Source organism: Aedes aegypti, chromosome 2, assembly GCF_002204515.2.
Source record: "Aedes aegypti strain LVP_AGWG chromosome 2, AaegL5.0 Primary Assembly, whole genome shotgun sequence".
In the NCBI taxonomy this organism is placed as follows: Eukaryota; Metazoa; Arthropoda; class Insecta; order Diptera; family Culicidae; genus Aedes; species Aedes aegypti.
The window spans coordinates 474,239,904-474,256,519 of record NC_035108.1 but is presented as its reverse complement, the minus strand read 5'-3'; the positions used below and the strand labels follow the sequence as shown (position 1 = coordinate 474,256,519).

Here is a 16,616-nt window from a genome sequence, read left to right as displayed (position 1 = left end):
TCCATGGGAAATCGCTAAACTGGAAGTGAACCTGGTAAGTTTCCTAACGGAGGAGGAAATCCGAGAAGCAACTACTCAGGACGAAACGCTCACTGATGTAATGATAGCCCTCAATTCTGGGGAGTGGCCAAAGCATTTGAAAAGGTATCAGCAGGTACAGGCAGATCTTTATAGTTTGGATGGTTTGGTAGCCAAAAATGGATGTATTGTTATTCCAACCGCATTACAAAAAAAGACTCTGGAAGTGGCCCATAGTGGCCATCCCCTCGCTGCAAAATTTAAGAGTATCCTCAGAGAACGCGTCTGGTGGCCTGGAATGCCAGGAGATGCGGAAGATTGGGTTAAAGCGTGCCAGATCTGTGCGACTAATGGGAAGCCTGAAAGGCCCACTCCAATGCGACGAAAGTTAGCGCCTGAAATGGTATGGGACACCATTGCGGTTGATTTCAATGGTCCTTACTCAAAATTTGGTGGAGTATACATTCTCGTTTTAGTCGACTACAGATCCAGGTACGTTATAGCTCGACCGATCAAATCAACCAGTTTCGAGAACACCAAGGTGGTTTTAGAAGATGTGTTCGACCGAGAAGGATTTCCATGCACAATAAAAAGTGATAATGGACCACCGTTTAATGGCGATGAATAGCGGTCATATTGCATCGAAAGAGGTATTAAAACCATATTTTCGACTCCACTGTTCCCGCAACAGAACGGCTTAGCTGAAGCATCTATGAAAATAGTTAACAAAGCTATGGCAGCCGCTGTGAGTTCCGGAAATAACTACAACGACGAACTACAAGCTGCAATAAGAGCTCACAATGCAGCAGCACATACAGTAACGAAAGTGCCGCCGGAAGAAGTAATGCTTGGAAGAAAAATTAAAAGAGGTCTTCCACTCCTAAACCGAGCCAAGTCCCAGCACGACGATGACCTGTTGACAGAACGAGATCGAAACGCGAAGCTAAGAGGTAAATCTCAAGAGGATGGTCGTCGGTCAGCACGCGAATGTCGCGTAAAACCTGGCGACATGGTGATCGTAGAACGCCACAATCGAACGAAAGGTGATTCGAGATTCGGAGCAAAACGGTATACGGTTCTCGAAGAAGATAACGGTAGTATGTTGCTGGTTGACGAAGATGGAGCTACGTTGAGACGTCACGTTACACAAACCAAAAAAGTGTATAAGTGGGCAAATGACCAACAGCGGAACGAAAATACTATTCGGGATGGACCAGACCAGACCACTTCCGGACCTTGTGAACGTCCAAAAAGAGACAAGAAGACTCCTTCGTATTTGGATGATTTTGTCCAAGTCGTAGAACAAAGAATAACCGAATGATTTTTTTCTCTGCAAAACTAAATCAATTGGTAGAAGACTAGATGCGCACACGAAATACTGAAATAAATTGAATTCTGAAACGATAAAAAGTTGGATTAGCATTACTTATTGTATTCACTTACCTTTGAACCACTTAAAAATGAGCATAGGGGAAGGCGGGGCAGTATGGTCATACGGGGTGAAATGGGCCACCTTCCATTTGAGCTTAAAAAACAGTTTTTGACCTCGATAACCTTAGGACCTCATAAAGTATGCTTCAATTAGCCACCACCGTGAAAATCACGCGAAAATATGATTTTGTACTTCATATATCGATAAAAATCTGAAACGTTGATGCTACTACGAAAATCTTATAAGATTTTGGATGTAAAAATAAGCTTTGCATAAAGTTTTGTTTATTGTTTTCAATTTTTTTCACAGCAGTTCGTTCTTCCATTATTTAATGGCATTATGCGCACGGAATTGTATAGATTCTAAAATAAATTTTCAATAAAACATGATTTATATGAAACATCTAGAAACGGGGCAATATGGTCATAGCCGGTCAAAGCTATCTTATCACAAAAATAGATAATCAAAAATGGCATGTCAGTTTGGCAGTTTTATTGCAATATTGTCGTTGCACGTGATTTCAATTAAAACTAGAATTTTTAACTGGTTCAACTTATTTGAACGATAATGTTTGAAAACTGAAGCTCTTAGAACCATGATTTTTTGAACGGTCAGCAAAACATACCTTTTCATGATTCAAAACAGACTTCAACCCAGTTTTTGTACATAACTCTATCATATATACTGCCTTTCTTCTAAAGTAAGCCTTACGAACGGTTTTCCATTTAAAATAATAGGACTTAGTATGATGGCTCATATTGCCCCGTAGGGGGGACCATTTCGCCCCGTATAGTGTAGAGTCACACACAAAACAGTGTTTTTCAAAAATGTTCCCAACAAACTTCTAAGTAATTTTTTTTACCAAAATACAATTGTGGCATGAAAGGAAATACTTCAAACTACAAATTAAGCTTATGAATCGATTACATTGTTTTTGTTTCTATGCTTTTCAAGAACTTTTGCTTAGGTGGACCATACTGCCCCTATTGACCCTATATAATTTAAAGTTGAATATTTTCCAACAAACCAAGAGAGGTAACGGTAAATACATTGTCACCAGCTCCAAGCTCATTCTTGTTTATTTGGTTCACCGATGTTTTGACCACGATCTATAGTCTGATGCAGCTTACGATTGAAGTATGAGTGTTGGTGTACTATTTGTGTGGAAGAATATAACTTGTATGAAACTTTCTCCTCGAAAACACACGTTTTCCATGCAAAAGACAACGTCATTGTGTGCGTGTGTAGATCTTCAATAATCTTTATTTTCGCAAGCTGTCAATCGGCATTGTGAGCCAAAAGATCTGATGGCCCAAAATGCCCAAAGCTTGAGTCCGATGGACACCTATCGGAGGATAGCAGAACTATTGATGCCACGGAAAACAAAAGTATCACAAATGTGTCGTGTATGAGTCTATTCAATATTCATCTCTGTGAGAAGAGGGAAGATGTGAGGTGTATAAATGGCGCCAAAAGAACTGAGGATAAAGTACGCAGTCATATTTGATCTTCTGTACATTTAATAGATGAATCGTCAATGTTGGCATTCTTGATTAACGATCACAGTAGGCTCGCACAATTTGAATTGCATCTAAGCAAGCGCTGCCCTTGATGCTGCCTCTTTTGTGAACGAACGATTGACGGGGTAAGTTGTGCACACCACGTGACGGGTGATTCTCTCTGGAGGAAATCCAAAACTTCACAGTTATCAAAACATGTTAATTTTTTATCACGCCTGAAATAAAAGGCAAACATAATTAACGAATGATAATTTTAGTTAAGCAAATGATAATTGCGTTTAATACCAATTTTCATTGATTGACTTATGATTTTTGGTAATGTAATTTTTCATCAAAATCATAAGTAAAACTTAAAAAATTCAACGATGATGGTTGTGGCGCCAAATCGTAATTATTCCTTAAGAATTTTTTTTTGCCTCAGTGTATAGGCTGAGAAGATGCTTTTTAGATAAAAATCGAGAGGGATTCGCGATAAGGGCCTATCTGACAAATCAATAACAATGAGAAAATAATCAATGAAATTCTCATGTGCAATTTTTAATCCCAATTGGAGAAAATATAGTCAAACTTTAACCTTTCCACTTTAATACACATTTCATAAACCTAGTTTTAAAATCCTCATCAATACCACACACATCTCCTATAATTTCCCTAGCTATTTCGTACTAAAAAAAATATTATAAGGTTTCGCCTTAAACGCACTCAAGGATGCCAGTATCGCCCAATGTTATGAGCCTGTAATCGATATTATTTTCAGTGTCGCCTATTACTTTTGCGCCGTGTTTACACTCTGGTTCCAATTAAGCCCGCCATGTACGCCATGTTTATTTTTTGTTTGCAGTGTCGCCGTTTATTCTCGCCGTGTTTTGATTTAGATTTCAGATGCGCCCATCACTTTGATAAACAAAAACACAGGCGTAATCAATAAAGTGTGTGGTTTGGCATGAGGTGAAGTTTCGTCTTCTACAAATTTGCGTTTTTTGAATAGTTAAATTATCAATAGGGGAAAAGTTCAAGTGCAGTGAATAGACAATCGAGCTACAATTTCAACGCTATATTTTCTTCAATTGTGTACATTTTGTCAGTTTCGCCTGATTCGCGAATCTTTCTAGAAATAATTTAGCGAAAAATAATGATGTCGGAATTCACACATCTCTAAAATTCCAAAATTTGATTGTCATGATTTGAAAATTTATCACTAGACTTGTCAATTGCAGTTATAGCTGTGCGGGATAACGCACAACCAATCTCAAGACAGCAAGAGCAAAAGTGCAAACATTTATCTCCTTTTTTGTTTCCTTTCCTTTCCCTCCAAGAAGACGAATTTCCATAAATAGCTTTTCGAGTTGCATCAGCATTATCAACACTAATGCAAACATACTTCTAATTTGTTTTGTTCGAGCTTGACGGGCCTCCGTTTTAAAATGCGATTATTTTTAGTTGATATAACAGGTATGAAATAAGCCGTATATGGTCATTCACTTAACAGCGTAAAATGCTGCGTATCCCATGTAAAATTCGTAGCTGAGAAACAGCTTGTTCGGTAAATGCTGTTTATACTGACTCATTTCAGCTGAATAAACTGTTGTTACCTAGGAAGTAATTCTGAATTGGTTATCCTATTACATGAAATTGTGTAAGTTGTCAATGAAACATTTCTGAAAGATCAAATTCAAAGGCCAAGAACGCTAGTAAACCAATTCAACGCCAAGAATCCTAGAACGCTTTGATAAACTTATACTACTAGAACTTATTTGAACCCTGGATCATTTTAAACCAATAATTTTAAAGATAATCTATGGGTGTTTCTGTTGAAACACATCTTGGTAAATATACTTTCATAGTTGCTTATTTCCTTTTTCAATGCAATGGGCAGTGATTTGCTTCAAATTGACTTGCGGAAATTGACTTGCAATCACTTTTTTGTCATTGATAACTTCAATGACAAACATCGCTCATGGAATAATTCGCAAAGCAATTCCATCGGCAGAATTTTATTTGTTATGTGCTCTAATAGTCTGATATAGTCGACCACCCACATTTCGATTTTGAAGGGACCGTCGAGATAGGAAGAAATCGAGACATAGAACAAATTTTTAATGAATACTAGATTGCAAATCACCCCGTTACCAGGAGAATTGAAAACAAACAGACGTCATTTCGTCTCCGCAAATTGTTCTGACTCCCTAAAATCTAATCAAGTAACCTTTGATAATGGGCATATCGATATAAGGCAATCTGACGTTTAATCACCTTTCTCTTTTCTGCACACGCATGCATATGGTTTGTTTTCATACGGAAACCGTTTCCATATGAAAACAACAAACAAAAAATCCAATTTGATCTTGTTGCTGGAAAGAGAAGGGTGCGAGAGCCTTATATGGAGTGAAAATTGGGAATAAAAATTTCATCGAGATAGGGAGATATTGAGATAACGAGGATATCGAGATATGGAGAATAATACGGAATGAAGAGACCGAAAAAATTATCGACATAGGGAGAGATATCGAGATGTGGAGAGTCGACTGTAGTTCTATTTCTTTTCCTATTCTAGAAATCCTTCTACGATTGATTTGGTCTTAACCGAATCTAGTCACCTTTGTAGCCAACTGGTTACTCACGCTGATTTTTATTTTGATCATGTCCCTGTTACATTTCAAATATCACATGAAGCGATTCCCAATCCTGACAGCACCACCTTTGCAAGCCGACCGGAATACATCGAGTGATCTTGATGTTAACTTTTATTTGCAAACAAAAATATTGACAATGATCTTAAAACAGAATGATATTTTTAGAAAAAAAAAAAACAAAGTTCAAACATAAAAATCTAGATAGCTCCTTAAACAATGAGTCAATTTGATAGTTTGTAGGGTTTAAGAACTTCAAGAAGACATTTTAGTTTCATTAGATTTCAAATATTTAATTCAACAAATCTCCAATTATTATATAGAGTAATGTAACATACGGCTTAACGGCATTTGATTTACAGGATCACATATTAGTTTCATTACATTATTTTCATTATATTATTCTCGTTTTATTTCATGTCAAATGTTCTAATGAAAATCGTATTACAAATTGTCACACAAGCGTTAGTCGTATGATCCAAAATTTAACGAAGACTGGAATTAATATCCTTTTGGAATTCGGAAAAAATTGTGATTGTTTTAAACAGATATTTAACCTCTTGTTCAATACCAGCCGAATAGTTTTGCCTAATTTACTCTTAACCTTAGTGAACATAGTTTTTTTTCTGTCTGTTTAGGAGTACTTTAAAAATCTAAATTATTTAATTTATTTCATTATTTTTTAAAGAGAAACATCATCCAAGTGTAGTTGGTTTTTCAAATCAGCTGGGACGTCCACATAAACCTTATTCAAACCAATAGTAAATATGAACTGCCTTAGTTTCTCTACGTTGACTGCATCATTTGCACTGGACCAAATGGTAAATGTAACATTGATTTTATTATTGAATGCTCTATGGAGGATCTTCAATTGATTCAGACTATTTGCCGCAATACCTGCACGAACAGGAAATGTAATGGCTATTCCTTGTTTATCAATGTGATTTTCTTTGATGACACTTATCATTTCATTGACATGATCTTCGGTATAGCATCCATCTAAAGATGATTCACTCCATTTAGTTGTCCACCCGATAGATAAAACGACCGGGCCTAGTTGCTTCACTGCATCGAAAAAACGCTTTGGATCTACTGGGACGGTTTCTGTATTATTTACTGGGCCTGGTAAAATATCAGCATTAATCCATGTGGGAAATGACTGCTTATTATATATACTGTTGATAATGTCAATGGATGCCTCTAAAGCATTTATCGATTTGAAATCTAACTTTACACCTTTCACTTTATTTGGTTCAACAATACTATTGTATTCCTGTATCTGCGTCAAGAAAGATTCCAAAGAAATATCAGATGTTGTTGCTGGTGGATGTGCCATGATAGGGAGTATATGTTGATCCCCACAATCATTGTCGACATGCCCTAATAAAATATCCGCCTCTATGAAATCTATGTCACCTTAATGGGAGAGAAAAAAAACATCGATCAGAATATTCCATTGCTCCAAATAGGATAATCAAGGTATTTTGGCGTATTTTGCGTAAATATTATGACACATTTTATGAGATTTTGTTGATAATGTACCAGTCCTTGACAGTTAGGACGATAATAATTTTGACCAAAATACCTACGTTATCCTGAAAAACGAAAACATTTAATTCAGCATTCATTGAGCATAAAAAGCAAAACTTTGATGGTATTATTTTGATAGCACAATGAGTGCATCGGTATGTAATAAAGTTCACTGTAGTCTACCTTTAAGGTACAATTTCGGATTCTTTGTAAAATTTTATTATGATTCAGACTAATATTATCTCGCTTCAGCCGTTGAAAGTTTATAAACGATTGATACTATGAGAAAATACACTCCTGTATTTTGGTCAAATCTGTAAATTATATGAAATTTTACGACACAAATGATGTCCACTGAAATCGTTAATTAAAGCTAATTAACAAGATGACAATGTTTAACACGTGAAGGAATAAAACAATTCTCTCTCGGCCCGTATAGAAAAATAAGAAAAACAAACTAAAACTTTCACAAGCTAAGCGAATACCAAATGGATTTCAATTATTTTTTGTCTGTTTTTTTCACATTTCTTGTTTTCAAAAGTGGTACAAGGATCTCGGCAATTTTATTGCTAATTCGCCTTTTTGGGCTTATAGGGCTATTATACGGCTAATATAGAGCATGTCAGCTGTAGCTTAAGCACGCAGCGAATAAAAGTGCTATTTGGTTATTTGGGAGGACGCCTCAAATTTACTATAAAGTAGTCAATTTGTATTAAAACATCTGTGCCAAGCTTGTGAAAACGCATGTTTGCGAGCTATTTTGTTCAGTGTCTACTTTTTGAGAATTGAGTGTCCAACAATTCTACAACCGGTTCTTCAAAGCATTAAGTCCAAGTGGACACATCCGGTATATTCTAAATGGTCCAAGGCTCTTCATTTATATTGTTGAATATCAGATCTTAATGATTCATGCAAATTAAACTGATTGTCATTGCAAATAAATAAAGATAACTTGGCATGCATAAAAAAAGCCTCTTTCTACCCGACCTGACCCAGTGACCAACCAGAATAACTCCAGGCCCCCGAGTACCTCTGACCACTTCTGGAAACTAGATATGTGTACGAGTAAACTGACAAAAAGTATTTGCATCCGTCAAGTATTCTCTGAGCGCCTACACAGTTTAAAGTTGTTCCGCATTCTTCATTCTTTTAAAATTTCCTACAAGGCCTCCTTTCAAATTTTTTTATTTAATGTCAAAAGAGTAGAAGCACTGGTTTTGGCCATCTTAAGAAAAACGTCAGATCTGAGCATGAATCTTATTATTGCATTTAAAATTGCGTTGGTTAAAATAAGCTACCGGATCCAGTTTTAGCCACATTCTTAACTTCGGTTTCAAAATTGGTCAATCACATTGATTTCTTATGACAGTGACCAAATTGACAGATCTTTAGATATATAAATGCTATTTCTTACAGTTAAATTATTGTTTCATGATAATTTCCTGTGTAAAACGCTTTATAATCCATTATGGTTATAATTGACGATTGGGCCAGAACCGGTGCTTCTACTATTTGACATTTTTTTTGTGGATGACGTTTTTTAAAGAAATGCACAATTGTGAATTAGACATAAAATATGAACGTGCTGAATTATAATCACATTAATTTAACTACCATTTTGTATAGCTGTTATGTAACCCGAAATGTATAGTTTTTTTTATAGTTTTTTGTATAACCTTGCATCGATATCGAAGATGAGTCCGACTGATTAATTAAAGCGTAAAAAAAGATTTTCTAAACTCAAGGTTGCACTTCAAAATACTTTCAACATTAGGATGATTAAAATCTACATGTATTATAGAACTGTAACTCAATGATACTCAAATTTGAAATGCTTTCATAGTATTGAGCAATACTTCACAAATAATACAAACTATTGAGGACCTCCAACAGATACTTTTGGCTATCGACAGCATGTGCCCATGTAATGTCTGTCAGGTTATCAATATGACCGATGAGCCTTGCATCAGCCATGCCAACAAAGAAGAAAATATCTGGAAAACATGAATCATACGAACAAAATGAGTAATTTTATCTTATAATTATACATTCAAGCATATAAAAAAATAAATATTGTAACTATTGTTTGAGAACTGTATAATAAAATGTATTGTCTTTATTTTCCTTACCTATCAGCAAAAACAGACGATGAAATATTGAGCACCTCATCATTCTTCTGATGATCGAATGGAAATAAAAATTTGAATGAATTTGAATAGAGATAACGTTTATTGTATCATCATCAATGTCTTAGAAGTTGAGCTATTCAAATTTTCAAATGAATATAATCTATCACTTGATATACTTGGTTGAAATACAAATGATAAGAGGTATTAGGACAGTTGTTACACACTTCCATGAACGGTGCACCGCGGTGTCTATGAAAGAAAACGTTATCAAAAAAAGCTTCTCCGATACAAAAAAAAAAACAAGTATACTCACTAAATAAAAGCTTTGCCCCTCTTCCTCTTTCATTTGGTGGTAAAACGATATTGTTTTATTTGGATGGGGGAGATTGATAGTCTTGAACGATTTTAATTTTTTGCGTGATGTCTAACAATTTTCATGCATATATGTACCTGTTTCTTGGGTAATATTTACTTCGAGGCTGTGTGGTTAACGACGTCAGTCGTTTAAACGGATTCTGAGTGCTGTAAATCGTAGGTTCGATTCCTGCTCTGATTGGGTTAAACTTTCCGTTTATGTACTTGCATGGAAAATGTTAACAGTTGAGTAGCTTTGCAAACGTACAGTGTACGTAGCCAAATTAAAAACACCGAGTAAAGTGCACTCAGAACATAATTCAACATTATTTTAAATAATAAAAAATGGTTTTAGAAATACTTTTGTAGACTCAATACGTAGATTATGCGTTTGTCGAGCCCATGCAAAGCAAATCTCGATTTGTTAGAAGTTTTGCATATATGTCGGATTGAAAAATCTTGTTTGATATATATGGGCAAATTACCCCTTTTTGGCACCAAATTAAAAAGGAGGGTTCAAGCTTTTTAAGGTAATGTTCTTCTTTATTTATGTAAATAAAACATGGATTCCAGATCAGATTGCTTCTCTGGAAATTCACGTGCTCTCTGAGGTCATTAAATTCGACTAATTGGCCTGCTTATAGTTCAACATATTTTTTTTTTACAAACACGTGATCTCGTTTCGAAATATGCTGGGAAAAAATATTATTTCAATCACAAATTTTCCCTTATTTTGATAGTAGAACAAGTCACAGAAATGTCGAAAGTCGATATATCAATCTTCTGAAATGCTTGATTTATTCGGAGAATTGTGAACTGCAGTTTGTTATAGAGGCTGTCCAGACTCTAAATTTTGAAAACGTTTAAAAAAAATTGAGAAAAATATGTGAGTAACTTAGAAGATAAGAATATATAATTGAGATCATGAAATAGACAAAAATCTCTGAAAAAAGTCTCTTTTTGAAAATAAATAAGGTGTTTAGAGATCTATTGTGTTCACTCATTCGAAGTCATTCGATTTATGTTTGAGATATGCAAAATTTTGCCTAATTTCGAATGCTTATAACTTTATGAAAAAATGGATGATATTTTATGCATCCGCAAGCCGTCGACGGCTAATTTGGTCTAGTTTCAGGCTTGGCCATGCATATTGGCCACCGGAACCGGAAATGTTCCGGATTTTCAGAGGTCATGTCCAAATGGAGTTTTTTCTGTCATTTGTATTTTTGTGCGGTGTGAAGCAGTATAAATATTTACAATTCTCCTTGAAATTAGAACTAAGGTACCGCGGGGCAAGTGAGTAAATGGGGTAAGTGAAAATAATTGATATATTTTACTAAATATGTGAATAAACGTTTTAAACTCATGCGTAAACCTTTGAGGCCATTGAGAACATTACGATAGGTAAGAGATTTCTGAGATTTTTCGGTCATTATTGCATAATAGAGCGAAATATTGTTAACCTGTCAATTATAACTCCGTAACAAGTTGGTGGCGTGCTATCTTATTTCAATATTTTCAGTGGAAAAAAGTTGAGGAAAATAATTTTCTGTACCATTTTTAAGTTGTCCCCTCTGGCAGTTTTAAACTGCAATAAAAAAAGTTTTAGAATTAATTCGACATAGACCTAAAAATAACTAAATTGAAACACTGTCAATTTTATAATCACGTGGGGCAAGTGAAAAGTTTCTCATTAGAGATTGAATTTGTGTTTTCTCTTTAGGTAGCTATAATTATCCAAGGTTCACATTTATCATAGAACAACAGAACGTGCTGATAATTCAAGAAACACTAAACTCAAAGTGTTAAAATTTATTATCATGGCCAAATCATGGAACTTCTCTAAACTAAAGGTTGCTAAATATTACGATAATAATATGTTTACTTCGGATAGCCGATTAAAAGGAAGACGTTGATTGAAAAGTTCCAATATGAGAGAACGCACGGAAATCTTGAGAAATTTCTATGTAAAATAAGTTCAAAATATAAAATATAGGGTATAGGTGTATCCACGTAAAAAAGTTTCTTAATGCTTTATTCAAGGATTCCGTTCGATTTCTCTTGAAGAGTTATCCGACGTCATATCCGATTTTCTTAGAAACAAATAACGAGCGGTGGAAATTCTACAGGGCAGAAATGCAATTGCTGTCCCACACAGTTAAAAATAATGAAGATTACACGTCATGTAAACTTCATTTATGCCATGTAAACATAACGTCATGTAAATTTAAGTCTGAAACCATGTAAAAATGTGTTATATGTCATGTAACCACTTGGGATCCTGCTGGATTACATGACATATAATTGATACTCCACGCTCCAATTATGTGCATTATATGTCTCAGAAATTTACACGTTTCGTTCGGACTGTGCATGATGTAAGAACTAACATTGGAAATGTTGCAGTTATAATGTTGTCGATTCATTTCTAGAATCAAATTTTCTTTGTTTACATGTTACTTATGTTATTGTTCATTGGGATGCCTTAACAAAAGTTAGAGGTAATAGAAATCGTGAATGTAGCTGTTAGTTTTTGAATTTATTGTTGAAAAGTAAGGAGACGTTTTCCAAAAACTTTTTCTGTACTTTTTTCTTCAATTTTACATAAAAATCAATTTCAGTATACTGCTTATATTTGGTTGGAGCCAAGCTAAAAAATATTTACGACCTCATTTGTTTTAATTTAAGGTCTCTAGAATTTGAAGAATTCCAACTATGCGAAATCCATTACCCACTTGCCCCACGGTACCTTAATAGGAAATTGAATACAACCGGACGCCTTAAGGTTCGTTGGAAATTTTCCGAGATATTGCCATTTCCGTAAATTGGTTCCTGAAAATTTGATCAGTCATGTTTGTGTTTGTAATCATGTATATATTATCAAGTGGCCATGCATACCAAGCCTGAAACTAGACCAAATTTGCCGTCGACGGCTTGCCGACGGCTTGTGGTGCCGAAGCTACCCAGCCTTTTTATAATACTACCTAGCGATTTTGTTTAAATTGATGGCTAGATGGCGACCATTCATTGCCATTATTGCAAATAAAATATGGGCGAGAAAATTAGGCGGCAGTGGTTTATGGACTTGATGAAATAGTGTTTTTGCGAATTTCATAGTTTTTGATACTAGTGGTCCCGGCAAAACTCGTTTTGCCATCAAGTAGGCTGTTGAAAATTGCTGTGATTTCTCCCTACAAAATGGCAGTCCCGTTCACTCTCATTTTCCCAACTTTCCTGGTGAATATCCTAGGATTTTAACAAACACAAACACGTCAGAACCCTTGACGAACAAAGCGGAGAAAGAATCATACAGATCCATTAACTTGTTCGTTAGCCATTTCGTGACATACAAACACCATTCCATTTTTATTTATATAGATTTTACCTTCTTTTCAATGTAGACACTTCTTTAAAATGTTGATCTTATACATGTTCAAATCGTTGTGCAGTAATTTCTTGTGCAAATTTTGGACCATAAGCTGAAGTCTTGACAAATGGAAAGTATTGTGCCAGGGGATCTTTTAATAAATCAAATCAACTAATGCATAATCAATTTACCCCCAACTTTCTTACAATTGTTCTAACAATAGACACAGCAGAAGGTTCTTCAATATCTTTCTGACGATTCGGGGTAATGACTCATTTGGGGGTAGTGACGTTCGGGGTAGTGTCATAGAGTCCTGTGAATATTTAGATTATGATCCTGTTGCATCTAAGTATGATAACAATTTCAAGACAATTGTACGATGCACAGATATCTTCCAAATAGAATAAATATAAGAGTGGTTAAAAAAATCGTTTTTGCTCCACACCACTAATAATAACTAATTAATGAGGCGTTCGATTTGAAAACAGTCTTCGGCAAAGTTGTAGCTGATGAATGTATCTCAAAGTATGTAGTTCTAATCTCCAAGAGCACATGGGCAAACACTATGGCCGATTGTATCAATTGCTTGTATTTCTCATACTAATTCGCATATAAACTTTAAAGGGCTTGTGCAGTCTCAGTTTTCATCCAAATGAGCTCAAATTTTGGGAAGAAACTCAGAATTTGTGGAGCAAAAACGATTTTTTGAACCACTCTTATAAATATGTATGAAAAACTTAGTAGTCAAAATAATACGGTTTGCGTTCGCAAGAGTTCCAGCTTAAATAATATTGTAGTAATACTTTTAAATAGAATAAAAAACCTATGAAATTGAAAATAGGCATCAATGATATTGACCAAAACGATAATGTTTTGCTGTGGAAAAAATATAGTTTCATTTACAAAGCTTAAATACCGTAGCACTCATTTTGCATTTCCGCTAAAATTCACCATTTTCATGATTATCACAGAAATCTGTCATGGGATTGCTATCATTGTAATTGGATTTTTATAGACACACCGGGGGACGGTAGGGATGTCTTTTATTCAATTATTGACATACTAGAAGTTAAGAAAAAAACTATTAATTTGAACTTGAACACTTCACTTCACTTTTGCAAAGGAATACCTTTAAAATCTAATGCGTTGCTTATCTTGATAGATAGGCCTATTTCGTCTGCGACTTAGACTACTTCAGTGTCGAGTGCTTGACTGACTAGAAGTTGCTCAAAATTTGTGTTGAACATTTTTTTTCAGCTTTTAACACCCCATTTTACGGTACACTTCCAAAATCAAATTTAATATTAAATCGCTCAAAAATTTCGCCACAAATATTTTATTTTAAAAATGTAATGTTTGTTCGAGTTCTGCTGCGCGATGATTTTTTTTGCGTTAGAGCCTTGAACATTTTAAACGAAATATCTATATAACCTTTCTTATATATGCTATTTTTGCATTATGCTGCAATAATACATCTTTCAATATTTTGGAAATAATTTTTCCCCTTCTTTTATCAACCAATAATCCCAACTAGGACAGAGGAATTGTGGTGTTCTACCAATAATGAACTACGCGATCTAGAGGGTTATGGCACAGGGTCACAACGCAGAAAATAAATGAAACAGTCGAATACAATCAGATCTCCTACAAGACGCTATCACCCAATTTTCTCCCACGGCAAACTCTCAGCAGATATTAATAGGATAAAGCTGATTTTTCGTTTATGGCTGGCACATAGGGTAAATTGGTATAATGCGCCCCAACCAGGCAAAACGCCCCACTTCATTTTCAAAAGATTGAGGCTTCTGATGTTGCGCAAAAAAGATCTTTGGGAAGTATGAACAACCAATAAAAATACCAAAATTATCGAAAATCAACTTTTTGGCGTAAAATTTCGGCAAGCCGATAGGCAAGCCTCGTTGTAAATGAAGCCCATCCTTTACAATTGCACTTATTACAAAAACTTTTACCGGAAGCCGACTGCTAATGGACCCTTTTAAGCTTAGCAAGTGGTGGAATTCTCCTTGGAAACATTTCTACAACGCTGCGGATCTTTTTCTACGGGAGCGGCATATTACCCGGTTTGTTTTGGAACGTCAAGATTTGGACCGTTTACAGAAAACGTCTTGTACTCTTTTTAGAAGCTACCTGGTAAGAGAAAGTTGCGTGCAGAGCATGACCAACTAAATAAATAACACTTTGACACCAAAAACTATAGAAGTAATGCATTTGCCACTGCGATGGAGCTGTTTTTCCTTAAGGTTATGCGTATTATACCTGTTTACCCTACTATGAGCTCATTACACACCGAATATCACATGAATCGATTGAACGACAGTGATGAGCGTAAAGTGGATGGTAGCATCTAATAGGAGACCTAACTGTAGCTAATTGCTTGTTTTGAAATAGCATCAATACAGTTAACATACAATTAGAAACACTTGTTAAGGAAATACATCAGAAAAAGCAGTTCGCAAACTTGAAAAAAAAAACAATTTCAAAACATGTATTTACTATAAGCACACACGTGTTTACTTAAAAAAATGATGAAATTCGGTATGCGGCAAATCTAAATCCAGCTCATTGGAAAAAAACATGAGGTTATACATTTTTCACCGTAGAGCAACCTTCACCCTCTCTGGATATTATATTTGAAATTTCCATCCAACACTAAAAGATATTGTAAATCACACTATTGTTTAAACCAGTATGCACTGTAGAGTATCATGACACAAAACTTCCAAATTAAGATTTGGCCTCAGACATACTAATGATTGATAATCATCATTCTATAATTTTATCGATACCTACGTTATTGTGTGAACCTGTCTCTACCACAACTATTTCTGCTGGGAAGATAGTGGTCCTTGTGAGGTTTTTGTATTTACAGTTTAATTCCTGGTATAGTGCTACGCCTTAAAATCTTGCTAATAGCGAATGTCCAAGCCTGCACCGTCGTTTGTTGATAGCAAAGCGATAATTTATTGAAATTAATTACACGATGTAATCAAATACACGGTTGTCTGCGAATAACCTTTAATGGGTAAAAAGTATCCATTTTAGAATAACGCACATATCTGTCAAAACACGGATGAATTAAAAATCCCTATAGTTGTAAAAATGTACCCAATTTTAGAGTCCGCTCTCGTTTCCATCAATGGGTGAAAACAAAAAAAATACAATTAATCTAATCGTTTATCCGTACGTGTCTAAGCTCTTCCAATAATGTAATTATGTCTTGATAAATAAGATTGAAACCATGGAAACAATATAACTTAATTGTAGTTAACCTGACTGGGGATGAGCCTACAATTCTTTATTGTAGTAAGAAGAAATTAATTTCAAAATTATAATTATTCTCAACAGCTTCATTGACGAATAGGTATTTTTTCACCCATTAAAGTGTATTCGCATACACGGTTGTTTCAAAAAAAAAAAAAAAAAGAAGGAAATATCCATTTCTGCTAGAATTGCCTCTCCACAGGATTACCTATAAATGCGTATAGGCAATGGGTATTTTTTATCCGTTTTGTAAATCACGTTCGTTGCATAGAAAATGGTAAACATTTACCCATCTTGTAGATGGTGAATACAAATAATTATGTACTCAAATCAAATAATAATGAATAATGATTA

The 16,616-nt window shown here is 34.9% G+C and overlaps 1 protein-coding gene across 2 annotated transcripts; it reads right to left on the bottom strand.

Annotated features, from left to right (window-relative positions):
- Positions 1-5,866: 5,866 nt before the first annotated feature.
- On the bottom strand, positions 5,867-15,996 carry LOC5569763 (protein FAM151B). 2 transcript variants are annotated; one of them, XM_021848393.1, is made up of 4 exons: positions 15,792-15,996; positions 9,260-9,306; positions 9,005-9,124; positions 5,867-7,016 (listed from the first exon to the last, which is right to left on the bottom strand). In XM_021848393.1, exons 2-4 carry the CDS (start codon positions 9,300-9,302, stop codon positions 6,283-6,285), a joined length of 897 nt encoding a protein of 298 aa, XP_021704085.1. In that variant the 5' UTR covers positions 9,303-9,306; positions 15,792-15,996; the 3' UTR covers positions 5,867-6,282. The 2 variants fall into 2 exon arrangements, with proteins under 2 accessions (XP_021704085.1, XP_001652988.2); XM_001652938.2 differs by lacking the exon at positions 9,260-9,306 and having other exon boundaries at positions 15,792-15,995.
- Between the last annotated feature and the right edge of the window lie 620 nt (positions 15,997-16,616).

What these genes read in the sequence shown, in the direction of transcription:
- LOC5569763 (XM_021848393.1), bottom strand. Translation starts at nt 9,302, where the DNA reads ATGATGAGGTGCTCAATATTTCATCGTCTGTTTTTGCTGATAG. An exon ending in TCGTCTGTTTTTGCTGATAG is followed by an intron (nt 9,125 to 9,259) that starts GTAAGGAAAATA and finishes CATGTTTTCCAG; the next exon opens with ATATTTTCTTCTTTGTTGGC. An exon ending in TCTGTTGGAGGTCCTCAATA is followed by an intron (nt 7,017 to 9,004) that starts GTTTGTATTATT and finishes TCTCCCATTAAG; the next exon opens with GTGACATAGATTTCATAGAG.